The 15,509-nt window shown below is 43.0% G+C and overlaps 1 protein-coding gene across 3 annotated transcripts in view; it reads left to right on the top strand.

Moving 5' to 3' along the window:
* The first annotated feature begins 1,498 nt into the window (after positions 1–1,498).
* TTC12 (tetratricopeptide repeat domain 12) overlaps positions 1,499–15,509 on the top strand; it is a 48,415-nt gene continuing 34,404 nt past the window's right edge. The window contains exons 1-6 of one of the 3 annotated variants that reach the window (XM_069468907.1): positions 1,499–1,530; positions 3,045–3,117; positions 9,454–9,617; positions 10,170–10,191; positions 10,795–10,872; positions 11,706–11,827. In XM_069468907.1, coding sequence (XP_069325008.1) covers positions 3,060–3,117; positions 9,454–9,617; positions 10,170–10,191; positions 10,795–10,872; positions 11,706–11,827 — 444 coding nt within the window. In that variant the 5' untranslated portion in view covers positions 1,499–1,530; positions 3,045–3,059. Of the gene's footprint in view, positions 1,531–1,975; positions 2,009–3,044; positions 3,118–9,453; positions 9,618–10,169; positions 10,192–10,794; positions 10,873–11,705; positions 11,828–15,509 lie in introns of those variants that run through there. The other 2 variants (XM_069468908.1, XM_069468910.1) reach the window with 2 other exon arrangements.

Raw genomic sequence — 15,509 nt, 5'->3', positions numbered from 1 at the left:
ATATAGACTTTGTGTGCTCAAGGCCTCACAAGCCTGAGAGGAAAATGGGATGATACTAATAGCAATAACCAAAATGTCACTGGTTTTTGTCTCCATCAATTCCCACGGGTTCTAAGGTATCTAAGTACCCTTTGACTTTCTGAGGATCCCTAGATTGTGCCAGACCTGTGCTCACCAACAACCTTGCTCCTGCCAGGCAGCTTCCTTCTCTGCTACTTCTCATGAGGCCCCTCAGTCTCTCAGGACAACTGCTGTGTCCCCCAGGTCCCACTGCCTCCTGCAGGAGCTCATGTGCCAAAGAAGTCACTCTGCTGAAGCTCTACCTATTCAGCTGTCAAGAGGAAGAAAATACCCCTGGCTCCTTTGGGCTACGCTCCATTAGAGGGGTACCCAAGCAGGACTGTATGTGCCAATGCCTCCTGGAGACTTCAGTCAAACAGTACGTCTGTTCTCCATAGGGCTCAGGCATGCACCCTGTAGGGCACAGGTCACAAGACAGAGTCAACAGGCTGGCTGTACCTGGAATCAATGTTGGAGCTAGCTGGCCATGCCTGCGTCCCTCCCCCTCCTGGTAAATTCTCTCTCTAGGGGCTCCTCTTTCCCTATCAAACAGGTTTCCATAAAGCACTCACAAACTGGTCAAGAAGTCCCACGTGTTTCTGAGCATCAGCTTAAGCTCAAGAAACCTGAGCTTAAGTTTCCCTCAAACCTGATTTTTTCCCTTGGTAACCCAGCACACAATATACTGAGCTTTTGTTTGGGAAAATAACTTGGAATTTTTAAAAAAAATTCCACTTCACTGGGCCCCGTTCCGCAGGAATTTGACCTGGAAAGAACCCTAGCGATCATTAGGTTAAGCCACACCCCCACCTCCTGCTTTATAGGTAAGGGTGCCTGGCAGTGACACTCATGGGGGCCTGGTGCTTTACATGTGTGTGCATGTATTCAGAGTGTGAAAGGGCCGGTTAGCTCATTCTGCTCTAAAGCCTACCATGATTCCCTGGATATTAACTACCACTTATTCCTACTGACTGGGCACCAGCCACTTTAACCACAAACCTTATGAGAAAGTGCCATTTCTCCATTTTATAGATGAGAAAACTGAGGATCAGAGCGGTTACTGAACTCTCCAAAGCTCACACATTTATCAATAAACAAAACCGGATTCAGATCCAAGCCTGTCTCTTCCAAGAACAATGGAAATTTTGATCTTTCGTGCTAAGGATATTAAACTAACGGGAATGAGACCCATCTTCTTAGAAGAAAAAGCAGCAAGCACCTGTCGCTGCTTTAGAGACCAGCTCTTAGCTCCCCGCCACCACCGGCCCTCCCGCACCCGCTTCGGGCATCCCAGCTTCCAGCTTGGCCTTGAACTTGGCCGCGTGAGCTCTGGGGTGGAGAGTCGGAGCTCAGTCCGCCCTCGCCCCTGGCCCCGCCCTCGCCCTGGCCCCGCCCCCTGCCCCGCCCCAGCCTCCACCGGTCCCCGTCCGCCCGCAGCCGCCATTTCCTGTCCATCTGCGGGCGCGTCAGGTCAGTGCAGCGGAGCGACCCTGGGGTACCCCCGGGCCGGGCCCTGGACTGGCCTTCAGAGCCGAGCACGGCACGCTGGTTGTGCCGCAGCGCCGGGGACGGTACCGGCCGCGGCCAGGCCCGCCACGGACGGCACGGGGCGGGCGGACGCTGGGGAGCGGTTGCCGGGCAACGGCGCGCTCTGGGGCGCGGGCGCGCGTCCCCGCCGCCGCAGGCCCTGCTGAGTGAAACTTGGCCTTGGCCTGCTCGGGCCCTCTCGCCCTGCAGTGGGTGGCATTGGCCAGGCAGTGTGCACCCTTAGATCCATGCCCGGGGAGCAGAGGGCTGCCCCTACCCATGGAAGTGCGGAGCCTGCCTTCTGACCTCTGACCTTGGACAACTTAATGCGCTTCACTGGGCCCCGTTCTGCGGGAGTTTGACCTGGAAAGAACCCTAGCGATCATTCGGTTAAGCCACACCCCCACCTCCTGCTTTATAGGTAAGGGTGCCTCACAGTGACACTCATGGGGGCCTGGTGCTTTACATCCGTCCCCAGGATAGTCCTCAGGGTTCAGTTCGTATTATCAGTCCCATAGGATGGGTGAGGCGTCTGAGGCTCAGAGAGGTTTTGACTTTAGCCAAGGTCACACAGCTTGTAATTGGTGGAGATAAGGACATTGAGACTCGGAAATTAAATAATTCGCAGCTTGTTCACGGCAGATTTCTAATTTCCAGTTATAGGTGTGTTACACTACTATTCATAATAAACCTAATTGTAAATCAGAATCACCTGGAGAATATTTACAATATACATTCCTGGGCACTGTCCCAAGTTTACTGACTGAAAATCCCATGGATCTAAGACCACGGAATCCATACATTTTGCAAACTTTTAGATGATTTTTATGGTCTGTGGATGAACCTTGGGGTACACTATTCAGCCTTCTCACTCAAATTTAACTGAACTAAGTACCTGGACAGGGGAAGAGACGTTGGTGCTCCTCGGTAGCCTTACGTTCCAATCCCCTCAGCCAATTTGTAGCTTCTCTTCACTCCTCAGAAACAAGCCAGAAGCTTATATTTTAAACAAGTATGGACATTTAGATGCAAATTGCCCCATCTCTGGTTATCTGTCTTACTGCCACATCCAAGCTTCTGACTGGGCAACCAGTCATGATCAAAGTCAGTGGTTAGGATGCTCCTGTAACCCTGGCAGCCTCTCAGCTGCTCTCCCCTTAGTCTCCTTCATGCCAGGTCCCTGCATCACAGCGATTGAAGTTGGCTTTGGAGGAACTATTTGCAGAGCGTCTTCCCCAGCGGAAGGAGGGCTGGCAGCTTTCTGGAAGTATTGCCACGAATAATGAATGTGTCTTGGCCTTAAACAGTGGATGGAGTGAAATGGATCACCTTGCTGTTATTCATGACGTTTATAAACACAAATGCCTTGGCTCTTAGTTTTAGAAGGCTAACAAGCCTGATGGTTCTGTTTAGTGTTTTATTATTATTAATTTCATCATTTATGCTGCCTCCCTCAGGGATTCTGGTACACAATGGCTGATGATCAAGAGAAAGATTTGCAGAAATTTCTTAAAAATGTGGATGAAGTCAGTAAGTACCAGTAAATCATAAACAAATTAACTTCTGCTTTCGATAGGTGGCGTGTCTAAAGAGAAATGATTACTCTTAGTTCCTGGGTTGCCTGACAGGTTTATGACTCTTAAGAAAAAAAATGTAATTGAAATTAAAGAGAGTATTGAGAAGGAAGTTACGTTGTAGCCTTGGGGCAGTACATTCGGTCTGTTAATTGGTATCAGAGAAACTGTTAACATTCTGACTGGAATTCAGGCTGACATCTCTCTTCCATATTTTGTCCCCTTCTATGAAGAATTGGGTCAAAAGGAGCAACTGTTTCTCTATCGACAATGAGCCTAGCTGTTCCCTTGGAGATCACCTGAGATCCCCTTTGATCAGTCTGGGACCCCTCCTATTCTAGGGTAGAGCCATTTCTGTTTTTGAGTTGCAGAGGCCAAATCAAGTTGGCTTTCCCTTGGGATCCATCAGTTTACGTGGATGGCTTATGATTGTCATTCCCGTCTCTCTCTTCCTTCTGGCAGAAGATCCCTTCCCCAGCTCAGACAGGTGGGATCTCAAAGAATAAGATGACATTCAGGAAATTTCAAACCTGTCAGTCCCTGTTCAAACTTCAGGGAGCTTCTTTGAGTACAGAAACAAACCAACAAGCAAACAAACCCACATAGCAAATATAAATACGTTGGAATTGCTGCTTCTGGGAGATTGTATGGGTCCAAAGAATAAAATGGTTATATTTAAAAATAGTTTGGGTAACTTCATAAATGATACATCCCAAATGTGTTCTTTGTGTTCCTCCCGGGCCTCTCCTCTGTTCATCCCTGAGTGCTGTTCCGTGGGGTTCTGGCCTTAGCCCCTGCTCACCTTGCTCTTCAGCTGGTCTAGTCTGAGCACGTGATTTTACCTACCACCTGTTTGCTGGTGACCCCCACATCAAAATTGACACCCAGCCTTCTTTCCTGAGCCTCAGCCTCTGTGGTCAACTGTCGTCGTACCCACTATATCCCACAGATACCTCAAACTTAATGTGTCCAAAATTGAGTCATCAATCTCTTTCCCTCTCCACCCTCCTCCTCCCAAATAAAACCTGCTTCTCCTTTCCCCTTCCTCCTGGTCTCAGTTGGTGACAACACCTTCCGGAAATTCAGAAGTCATACCGGATTCCTCCCATCTCTCGGCCCTATATCCCATCTAGTTTGGCTTCTTTCTCCAGCTCCATCCTCTGCAGCCCTCCCTCTGTACTGGTTCCTCCCACCCAGACTATTTCAACAACCGCCTAATTGTTTTTCCTGCCTCCAGGTTTATACTCCCCACAGAGTAATGTATCTAAAATGCAAATCTGACCCAGACACTTCTCTGCTTGGATTCCTTTTGCAGTCACAATAAATCCCACGCTCTCATCAGGACTTAAGTCCTCCCATGACCTTGTCCTTACCTCTCTCATCTCTCCCTCCCTCACACTTGAGCAGCAACAAACTCTGATAGTTTCTCACACATACTCTGGTGTTTCATACTCTGCACTTGCTCTTTGTCAGTCCCTCTGCCTCCCCATCTTTCTTTACCTAGTGAACTTTACTCATACTCAAAGTTCGTTCAGGTATCATTTATATCAGCACTGCCCAATAGAACTTTCTGTGATGATGGAAATGTTCTATAATCTGCACTGTACGCTATGGTAGCCACCGGCCGCATATGGTTATTGAACATTTGAAATGAGCTTGCGTGACTGAGGGATTTCTAATTTTATTTCATTTTAAATTAAATTTATGTAGCCACATGTGCATAAATTCTATCCATTCCTTTCTTGGGCTCTTGCTGTGTGTTGAGTTTTGCTAGGCACTAGAGAGTAAAGCAAAAGAATTACCTTTCTTCATAATATCTGCAGTCCAGTGGGGAAAACAGATATTAAGAAGTAATTTCAAGTGTGATACATGATGAAAAGAGAGACTTGCAAAGTACCCAGCTTAGGGGGTTTTGTTAGTCTGCTGAGGCTGCTGTAGCAATAGCACAGGCCGGGTGGCTTAAACAACAGAACTGTATTTTCTCATAGTTCTGGAATCTAGAAGTCCAAGATCAAGGTGTCAGCAGGTTTAGATTCCTCTGAGGCCTCTCTCCTTAACTCATAGATGGCCACCTTCTCCCTCTGTGTTCACGTGCTCAGCTCTTTGTGTGTGTATGTGTTTGGTGTCTCTCTTATAAGGATACTGGTCATACTGGATTACAGTCCACCCGTATGACTTCATTTAATTACCTCTTTAAAGGTACTGTCTCCACATACAGTCACCTTGGGGATTAGGGTTTCATCATATGAATTTGGAGGGGGATACGATTCAGTCCGTAATAGAAGTCAAATAAGATTTTGCTAGAGAAGTGAAATTTAAGCAAAAATCTGAAGAGTAAGTAGGAGTTGGCCATTACAAAGAGGGAAGGGAAGTATTCTAGGAAGTAGGAAATCAGGGGTAGGAAAGCTGGGAGTTAGAAGAGAGTGTGGTACTTTTGAGAAGCTGAAGGAATGAAAAGCCCCGTGTGACTGGAGAGAAGAGAGTAAGGAGAGAAGGGTCTCATCTGAGTGTGGGGAGGCCAGATCAGGCAAGACCTTGGAAACCATGGTGAGGATCTTGTGTTTACGCCAGGAGCAGTAAATTCATTCCAAATAATTTATGTAGAGACTTTCTGCTCAAGGAGGTGGAGCGTGACTGTCCACCCCCTAAATGTGAGACACCCTTAATGACTTGCTTCCAAAGAGTGCAGTATGGACAGGGAGGGAGAAAAGTAACTTTACAGTGGAGAAAGCTGACAAACACCTCCATAGACAGATGATCAAGGTGAACCTCATGAGGAGTCATGTTGAGAGCATGGACCCTTGATATGATGTGCTGTAGCCTTCCTCCCCAAATCCCATAACCCCAGGCATGAGGAAAATAACATATAAACCCAAATTGAAGGACATTCTACAAAATACCTGACCAGTACTCCTCAAAACTGTTGAGGTCATCAAAACAAGGAAACTCTGAGAAATTATTACAGCTCAGAAAAGCCTAAGGAGGCATGACTAAATGTCACGTGGTGTCCTGGATGAGATCCTGAAACAGACAAAGGACATCAGGGAGAAACTAATGAAATTAAAAATAAGGTATGGAGTATAATTTAAAAATTTAATTAAAAAACATAAAAGAAGATCTGAATTAATGGAGACATACTTTATCATGAATGGGAAGACCCATTTGGTAAAATGTCAGTTCTCCTCAAATTATTCTATACAGTCTGTTCAGTTTAGATCAAAATCCCAAAAGTGGTTTGCACTAAAATTCAACAAGTGGATTCTTAAGTTCACATGGAAGAGCAAAGGACCAAGAGTAACCAAGAAAATTCTGCAGGTAAAAAAGAAGGTAGGACACCCCTCCCTACTGGATGTTCAAGATTTAAGAGAAAGCTATAGTAATTAGTGCATGGAGCTTCTGGTGCTGGAAAAGACAAGTAAAATCAAGTGGAAAGGAATGCAGAGCCCAGAGCAGAGTCACACATGTAACAGGGATGACAAGACACATCAGTGGGGAAGGCAGGGACTGCTCAACACAGATGCTCCTGCCCTACACAAAAATCAGCTGCAGGTGGATTAAATATCTTCATAAAAAAAATAAAACTTTAAAACCTTGAGAAACCACCAGAAAAGAGTGTATTTATAACCTTAATGAAAGAAAAGGCATAAATTATAGAAGAAAAGATTGGTATATTTAACACATTAAAATTAAAATCTCAAAAAAAAAAATAAAAATAAAAAAAATAAAATTAAAATCTCTTTAACAAAAGGTTCCATTAAAAAAAAAATGAAAAGACAAACCATAGCCAAGGAAAAGATGTCTGCAAATACATGTAACCAGTCCAGAATATATAAAGAAATGAGCTGGGCAGGGTGGCGTGCCCCAGTAGTCCCAACAACTCAGGAGGCTGAGGCAGGAGGATCGCTTAAGCCCAGAAGTTTGCATCCAGCCTGGGCAACATAGTGAGGTCTCTACAAAAAATTAAAAATTAAAAAAGGAAATCATGTAAAGTAATAAGAAAGAGACAAATGACCCGATAGAAAATTGGCCAAGGATAGGAGCAGGATCTTCACAGAAGAGGAAATCCAAATGGCCTGCAAATCAATAAGAAAATGCCCAATTCTAATCATATTCAGCAAAATGCAAATTAAAACATTAGTGAGTTACCATTCCCATCCATCATATTGACAACAATTAAAAAGTTTGACATAACAAGTGTTGACAAGAATGTGGAAGAGTGGGAACTCTTGTATACTGCTGATAGGAGTAAAAATTGATATAGCCAGATCCTGAATAATATGTAACATATGCACAAGGAAATATGTATTATAGATACAGGGACTCAATTCAGCATTTGTTTACTGTAGCAAAAAATAAAACTAAAAAAAAAAAAACACCTCTGGCTATCCACCAATAAGAAGGTGGATTAACTATGGTATATACGATGATTTAAATGAATCAACTAGAACTATATATTAATATATCAAGAACAAATGTCTAAAGCATATTAAGAGAAAAAAGATTGCAAAAGAATGCACATTTTGTACAACCATGTATTTTAAATGTTTTAATACACATACATAAATACTCCAGTAGATTGCAAAAATGGTCACAAATTTCTTTCTTCCCATCAAGAAGTCTGTAGTAATCTTTTTTTTTTTTCCTCCCCACTCCTTGAATCTGGATTGGCCATGTGACTTGCTTTGACCAAAGGAATGTTTGCAAACATGACTCAAGCAGAGGCTTGAAAAGTGGGTGTGCTATGGAGCTTACTCTCATGCCACTCTTGGGAACCCCTGCTGGAGAATGAGACACACTCTCCCTGGTTGCCCCCATTGCTCGACACAACTGCCAGTCAACTTTCCAAAGCAGAGCCATTTAGATGACTGACAGCCAACAACAGATATAAGTGTGAGCCCTGCTGAAACCAGAAGAAGAACCAGCTAGCTAAGTCCAGCTCAAATTGCTGACCCAGAGAATTGTAAACTAAGCTAAGTAACAGTGGCTTGTTTTCAGCCACAAAGTTTTGGAGCCATCTGTTGTGCAGCAAAAGCTAAATGATGCAAATACTAAACATTAAAACCTGCTGGAGAAAGGATACATGTTAACTTACAGATGGTGTGGAAACAAACATGTCTGTTATGGTATTTTTCTGTATGTGTGAGATATTTTACAACTAAAATTTTTGAAAAGAAATTTCCATGAAGAATCAGTGCAAAATGAAGAAATGGGAAGTACCTTAAAGGAATTTTAGTTGTGATGGGGAGGAGATAGGGCATTGGGAGAGATGTAAGGCATATAAATACCTTTAGGAAGAAGCTGTTCAAATAGAAGAGGTTGAAAATATTGCTGAAATGGGATAATTAATTGGTGATGCAGGGTTCTTGATGATGCACAACAGGATGATGGGATCCTGAGTGCAGAATGAGGGATTAGCCTCATATGGGAGAAGGGACACCTTTTCCTTGTGGTAGGATGGAAGGACAGATGAATGTAGGTGGAGGCAGGCAGTTTTGTAATTTTAATGGCAGCAAGTTGATGGTATCTCTTTCCTCTCTGAATTGATAAGTAAGGTCATCTGTTTGAGATGGTCAGGTTTAGATTATAGAAAACTTTTAAAAGTCTTTGGGAGAATAATAGAAAGATTGCCTAGGATAACAAGGATGGCTGTCCGACATTCAAAGTCCAGTTGAGTTGCGACCAGCATCTTTCTCCCTCAGTACTCAGCATCCCTGAAAAAAAGAGGTGGATGGTTGGATTCATCTAGAGTTGAAGTTTGTCTGTTAGGTGGGGTGGGAGGGCAAGGGAGTTGAGTGTATGGGCAGGTGGCTGCCAAGTGATAGACCGTGGAATGGAAGCTGGGCAGGCAATCGAGTGAAGACAGGTAGGGATAGGATTAAGGGCTGTTGTTTTGTGATCTCAGAGCTGCCTGTACTTACATGTTTGTCTCCCACATACGACCATAAGCTCTTCAAAGAAAAAGAATCTTTTTTATTCATCATCATTAACTGTAGCAGTCAGCATAATATCTAACTCATTATAAGCTCTCCATAAATTATTGTTGAATTAATAGTGGCTTAAAACTCTGTTCCTTGAAGCCCGTAGTTAAATTCTCCTGCAGTTTTTTATAGGCAAAACAAATCCTGTTCGTATTTTTTCACATTGGTTCTAATTGCTCAATTTCGCTTTCTATTGCTGTTTTTTTATTCCTTTAAGACTTCCCCATGAATTTTTGATACCATCCTTTCTAGTGAATGGAGTATTTCCTTTTGAAGACCTTGTCTGATTGATTCACATCTTATTTCTCCTCTAGCCAATTTAATTCAGGAGATGAATTCTGATGACCCAGTTGTGCAACAGAAAGCTGTCCTCGAGACAGAAAAGAGACTACAGCTTATGGAGGAAGACCAAGAGGTGGACGAATGCTGGACCACCTTGAACAAGACTGTGATCAGTCCTCCACAAGCTCCTATGAAGGTTTCTTTTTCTATTATGAAACCATATAAGTAGATACAACAAGAAGACCTACATTGAGGGAATAGTTAAGTCTCCAACTGTCTGGTGAGGCTGAAATAGTCTTTTGTTTCTTAGATTCACTAGATTTATTTTCTACAAGGAACTCTGATTTTTTTCCCCTTGGTCTGGATCATCTTTAAATAACCCTTTGGGTCTGTTTCAATGAAAATTTGGCCTCTCCTTCCCCTGAGCATATATGTGATAACTTTATGCTGCACTGTTAAGGTAATATATTTCACTAACTTGTATTTTCAACTCATGCAGCCACAGCTGAGGTCCCTTGACCTGAGTGGCCTCATTTCTGCAGACTCAGCCCCACAGCAGTTGTGCCCATAATCAGATTCCCTGATTGAAAGCAAGCCCTGAGTTTCCAGCCCTTCCGTATTGGTGGTTAAAGGAAATGACCTGACTCTCATTTGTAATTGATTTGCCTTCTTGGTGTAAATACATATAAATCAGAGAGTGGTTTTTGAAATTTGTTTCTTTGTTTTTATGATGACCTATGTCCTGCAGAATGTGGAAGAAATAAACTCAGGTAAGCATCTCTCTTCCCAATTTTTAGTGTTTATTTAGGGTCAGTTTTTACTGATTGTAGCTTTCAGACCCTTCAATTCTAGCCTCTGGGCTTACAAACAACCTGCGAACGAAAACTTGCTGATCACCCAGCTCTGTTAGTGGTGGTCAGAGGGGACAGCACTCAGCGGTGCTTCTCTGTTTGCTCCTGGCCAGTCTTTTGTAAACTGAGTGCAGTTATTCTGTAACATCCAGTTTACTCTGAGCTGTTCAAGGGATCCAGGTAGTTTCTCTGTTGCTCAGCTCAGAAGCTCATTATGCTAAATGGAAGAAAAAAGTCATTCTTCAAAGAAAAACTCTTTTAAAAGACATAATTCAAATTTGAAGCACAGTCATAGCCATCATGTATAATAATACATCACACATTACCATTTAATGTCAAATTAAGAAAATGTCATTTTAGTTGCCTCAGAATTGTGAGCGTGCACGTGTGTGTGCCTACGTGTGTATGCATGAGGAGTGTGGCTCTAAAGTTCTAAAGTAGCTCTCTTCGAAATTTGAACTGAAGCACTGATTATAGTATTTGGATCTTTCTTTTGAATATTTGAAATTACTCTGCTGTCAGAGGCCTTCTTGGCATCTGTGGAGAAGGATGCAAAGGAACGAGCCAAGAGAAGAAGGGAAAACAAAGTCTTAGCAGATGGTAATTGTCAGCCCTTCCCTTTCCATAGCTGGGATGATTTGTGCTAGAAAGAGCACATGAGAGCCTATATGCTAATGTTCAGGGACATGAAGACTCCCAGTCCACAGGTTTATGGTGGACCAGAGGCAATGGGATTGGCCAGGCAGAAATCATTGGTGGTCTGTTCTCTGTTTCTGCTGCAAAGAGCCAGGGGGTAGGGCACAGCCCCCAGTCCACCTCCACAGTCAGACTTCTTTCTAAAACAGATGGGTGGACTGGGCAGATCGGATTGGACAGTCCTAAACAATGCTTAGAAAACAGGGAGCGATGGGAGCGAGGCACCAGTGGCTAGGCTGAGGCATAGATGAGGAAGTGAAAAAGAAAAATGAAACAAAGGTTTGAGAAAGGAGAGGACAAATGAAGGAAGAGAAAGAAACAGACAGGGTTGTGGGCGTTGGGGGGAGATACATATGACAGAGGCATGCTTTCAGCATGTATTTTATACCACCCAGTGCTGCAGATCTAGATGATTCCATATTTGTTAGAAAATTCATTATTTGACCCTCTTTATGGGACATTGAATGTGTAGACTTGGTCACCATGGCAAGCTTGGCTTGGTTCTGAGCCTTGATACGGAAACATTTATATTTTCTGAGAAGCTACTTAGAAGACTTTTGGGTGGATTTGGAGAAAAAATACCTGAAATATCTGCAGAGAGAAACAAATGACAAGCCCCTTTGGGATCAATGGTGGCTAAGACCTTCAGAGTAGATTTGGAAAATCAGGGGAATAAAGTCTGAAAGAATTTTCCAGTGTGTGGTGAGAGCTCACCTGTGTGACTTGTGTTCTCATAGCCCTGAAAGAAGAGGGGAACGAAGCGTTTGTTAAGGGCGATTACGAAACAGCCATCCTGTGCTACACTGAGGGCTTGCAGAAGCTGAAGGACATGAAAGTGCTGTACACCAACCGCGCCCAGGTCAGTGAGCCAGGGGTGTGTCCCTGGGGCCTTCTCAGGGAGCAGTTGCCACTAAACCTGTGAAAATAGACAAACATGAGACTAGGTGGTCCCACTGCGGGGCTGGGAAACGTTTAACAACTGGCTCTTGTTTTGGATTGGGGGGAGCTGATTTGTATGTAGCATTTTCCACTTTCTGTGGTATAAATACTCTCCCCATGATTTGATGTCAAGCTACCAAGTTGGAATCACCAAAGGAGGACTTGGGAAAAGTGCATCATCAGCTCTCTCCATAGCGTAAGTCGGCTCCAGCACATCACTGATGGTAACCAAGTGCTTGCCCATGTGGCTACAGGAGAAAACTAGTGGGATTAAATGACCAGTGAGACCTTGGAATTCGGCCACCAGTGACTAGATTTGTCGAGCCTCCTTTCTTGGTGTGAGTTTAAACTCCTAGGGGTTGCCCTCCTGTTAGTTCCTGTTGTATCAACCCTCTTTAAGATGAAGGGTATGTGACTGGGGTAAACTGGATGGCTGATGGGCCTGGAGTCAGTTTCTTGGCAAGTTTGAGTTTTGGAAAGCCTTTGTGCCTCGGTTTATATCACAGCTGAGCTCAGTTTTCTGGAACACTGGGTAAAAAAACCATCACACAGGTGTTTATTATTTACTGTTAATACTTAATGAAGGGATAGGCTGATAGTTCTCAGTTGGAACAAAAATGTCTCCCGTGACCTTATCTTTGAGAAGTAGTTGAGTTTTTGTGTGGTAGAGTCCTCTGTTGGTCAGAGAAGCCAACACAAACTGGCAGAGTCATGGACTTGATTGTCCGATGGTCAGGGTATGTCAGCAGGACCTGTGTCCGAGGAACTTGACGCCTTGTCATTTACAAGATGGAGAGACTGCAGCAGGGCCCTCATCAGCTCCAATGGCTGTGGTATGTTGAGGAAGAGCATTGAAGGCAAGGAGCAGGATGTTTGGAGGCCAGAGATTCTGGGGGGTGACAGTAATTTAATGATAAGTAAACCCAAGCACAGTATAACCTCATTAGTTTAGCAGTTCAGACAAGTCAGCCTAGGATTGAAGTGTCATTTAACTACCCCCATTTGTGGAGAAAATTTGTTATAAGGAAGGGAATCGGTAAATAAGATGGCCAAAGTACATTTAACAGTACATTTTACCACCCGACAAGATTATAGACTTTTTGAGACCAAAAGCTGCCATATATTTTTCCCCCTAATGCTCTATAACAGATGTCCAATAAGTCCTTGTTAAGTTACATAAGATTGGAGGCACAGAAGTTCAATTAAGGGAATTATAATAAGTTTCTATTGACAATTCAGGAGAATCATTTAAATGCAAGCAATTAATACAATAGTTATAGTTCCTTCTTATTTATCATCAAATTTGGTCTCCAAAAACATCTACCTCCTGATGCTTATTCAGTCATGTTACTCTGCAGTTATTTGAAAGCAATAAAATTAAATTGCTTTTAAAAAGTTACGTAATTCAAACATATCTAATTCTGACTGTCTATACCCTGATTCATCTAAATTAGTTACGTTTTCACTGCGCTCAATTCTGAGCAGCACTGTGATTAGATCTGAAGAATCACATTAAGAATGAACGTGGATAAATATAAATAAATGAAATGAGAAGCTTTAGAGGAGTGATTCCTCTAGCTTTCCCAAAGAGAAAGCTTATTCAGAGACAAAGAAACACAAAATGTGCTGCCTGGTGTTACAAATCATTTGAACCATTGACTATTTTTAAAATACCTCTCCTGTATGCATGCAGTGTTAGAAAACACTTAATAAGGACCCTGTGACTTGAGTGTTGCTAGCTAGAGAGAAAACCTACCCTTTCATTGCTTTGTTTTTCTCCTGGAAGTAATATTATGATCAGTAAGATTGCTGGTGTAATTTAGATAAATCTGGAGTTTACTTGCTATTTGGAAAAAGTAGTTCTTTTTAAAATCTGGAAAAGCAAAAGAGAATGAGGAGGTTATAGAGTGTTGAATCCAAGCTTTAAAAAAAGGAAAGAAAAGAAAAGAACAAATAAAATGATGTGTAGAGAAATTGTTGCAGCCCATACAGATTTTTTCAGAGTCTGTATGTATCCTGAATCAGAGTGTCATGAAATCATGGCCACAGTTGCCTAGAATGATGCCAGCTTCTTCCTCACATCCTCTGACTTTCAAATGAAATCCAAGACCCTAGAGCAAAGGGTGATACTTTATATTAACAGACACAGCTCAGTGAGTCGTCTTCTCCAATTAGTGCAGAACCCAAGTTAGTGAAACCACCACGTCCAGCTTCCTTTCTATGAGAGCCGAGAGCTGCACTGCAGAAATTCATTAGCTGGCTACAGCCTGCTCTCCCTCCTCACTTTGGTTGGGTACTTAGATTCTCCATGAATCACAACACTGACCCTGTAATTGGCTTGCCCGTGACAATATCTCATCAGGTCCATTGTGAACAATGTGTGCCTTGGTACAGATTTGATCATGGACAAACCTACCTGTAGTACTGGCTTTATCATTGGTGACTGATGAGACCCTGGGAGAGCCACTTCTCTTGGTGATTGGCTTTCGTTTCTTACAATGGGATGATCCTTGCTGCTGCTTAGGGAGCTTTCCAAAAGAAGAGTGCTTCAAATATACTTAGTGCAACTTGCTAAGAATTTATTTACCACTTATTGTGTCCAGTAATTAATGGAGAGCTTATAGTAGCCACTGTGCTTATTTAAAACAGTCTTTCATTTGTTTCTGTGCCTTTACTTCTTAGAAACTTTAAATGAGGCCGGGCGCGGTGGCTCACGCCTGTAATCCTAGCACTCTGGGAGGCCGAGGCGGGTGGATCGCTCGAGGTCAGGAGTTCGAGACCAGCCTGAGCAAGAGTGAGACCCCGTCTCTACTAAAAATAGAAAGAAATTATATGGACAACTAAAATATATATATACAAAAAATTAGCCGGGCATGGTGGCGCATGCCTGTAGTCCCAGCTACTCGGGAGGCTGAGGCAGTAGGATCGCTTAAGCCCAGGAGTTTGAGGTTGCTGTGAGCTAGGCTGACGCCACGGCACTCATTCTAGCCCGGGCAACAGAGTGAGACTCTGTCTCAAAAAAAAAAAAAAAAAAAAAGAAACTTTAAATGAAACTAAATTCTCACATTGGTTTACTTTGAGTGGATCGTAGAATTCTGAGTCAATTCTTGATTTTCTAGATTTTCCCTAATTCTAGGGTATTCTAACAGAGCGCCCCAGACATTAGACACAGAGGGTTCGTGGTGATGGTCTCCCTTAAATGTCAGCCTATTCCCTGAATTTCTTCCTTCCTGCTGTGCTCATGAAAAAGCAGAACTTTATCATTTTTTTGGTAACAGCATTGAGATATAATTCACATACCATACAGTTAATCCATTTAAAGTATACAATTCAATGGTTTTTAGTGTAATCACAGAGTTGTGCAACCTTCACAATCAATTTTTGAACATTTCATCATGCTGGAAAGAAACTCCATCCTCTTTAGCTGTCACTCTCCAGTCCTCCCAGCCCTAGGCAACCACCAGTCTGCTTTCTGGCGCCATACATTTGCCCATTCTAGACATTTCATACAAATGGCATCATACAATATTTGTTTTTTTATGAATGGCTTCTTTCATTTATCATAATATTTTCAAGGTGCATCCATCTGGTAATATGTGTCA

Source organism: Eulemur rufifrons, chromosome 6, assembly GCF_041146395.1.
Source record: "Eulemur rufifrons isolate Redbay chromosome 6, OSU_ERuf_1, whole genome shotgun sequence".
In the NCBI taxonomy this organism is placed as follows: Eukaryota; Metazoa; Chordata; class Mammalia; order Primates; family Lemuridae; genus Eulemur; species Eulemur rufifrons.
Note: the sequence above shows the minus strand (reverse complement) of the source record. Positions and strands in the feature narration are given on the sequence as shown.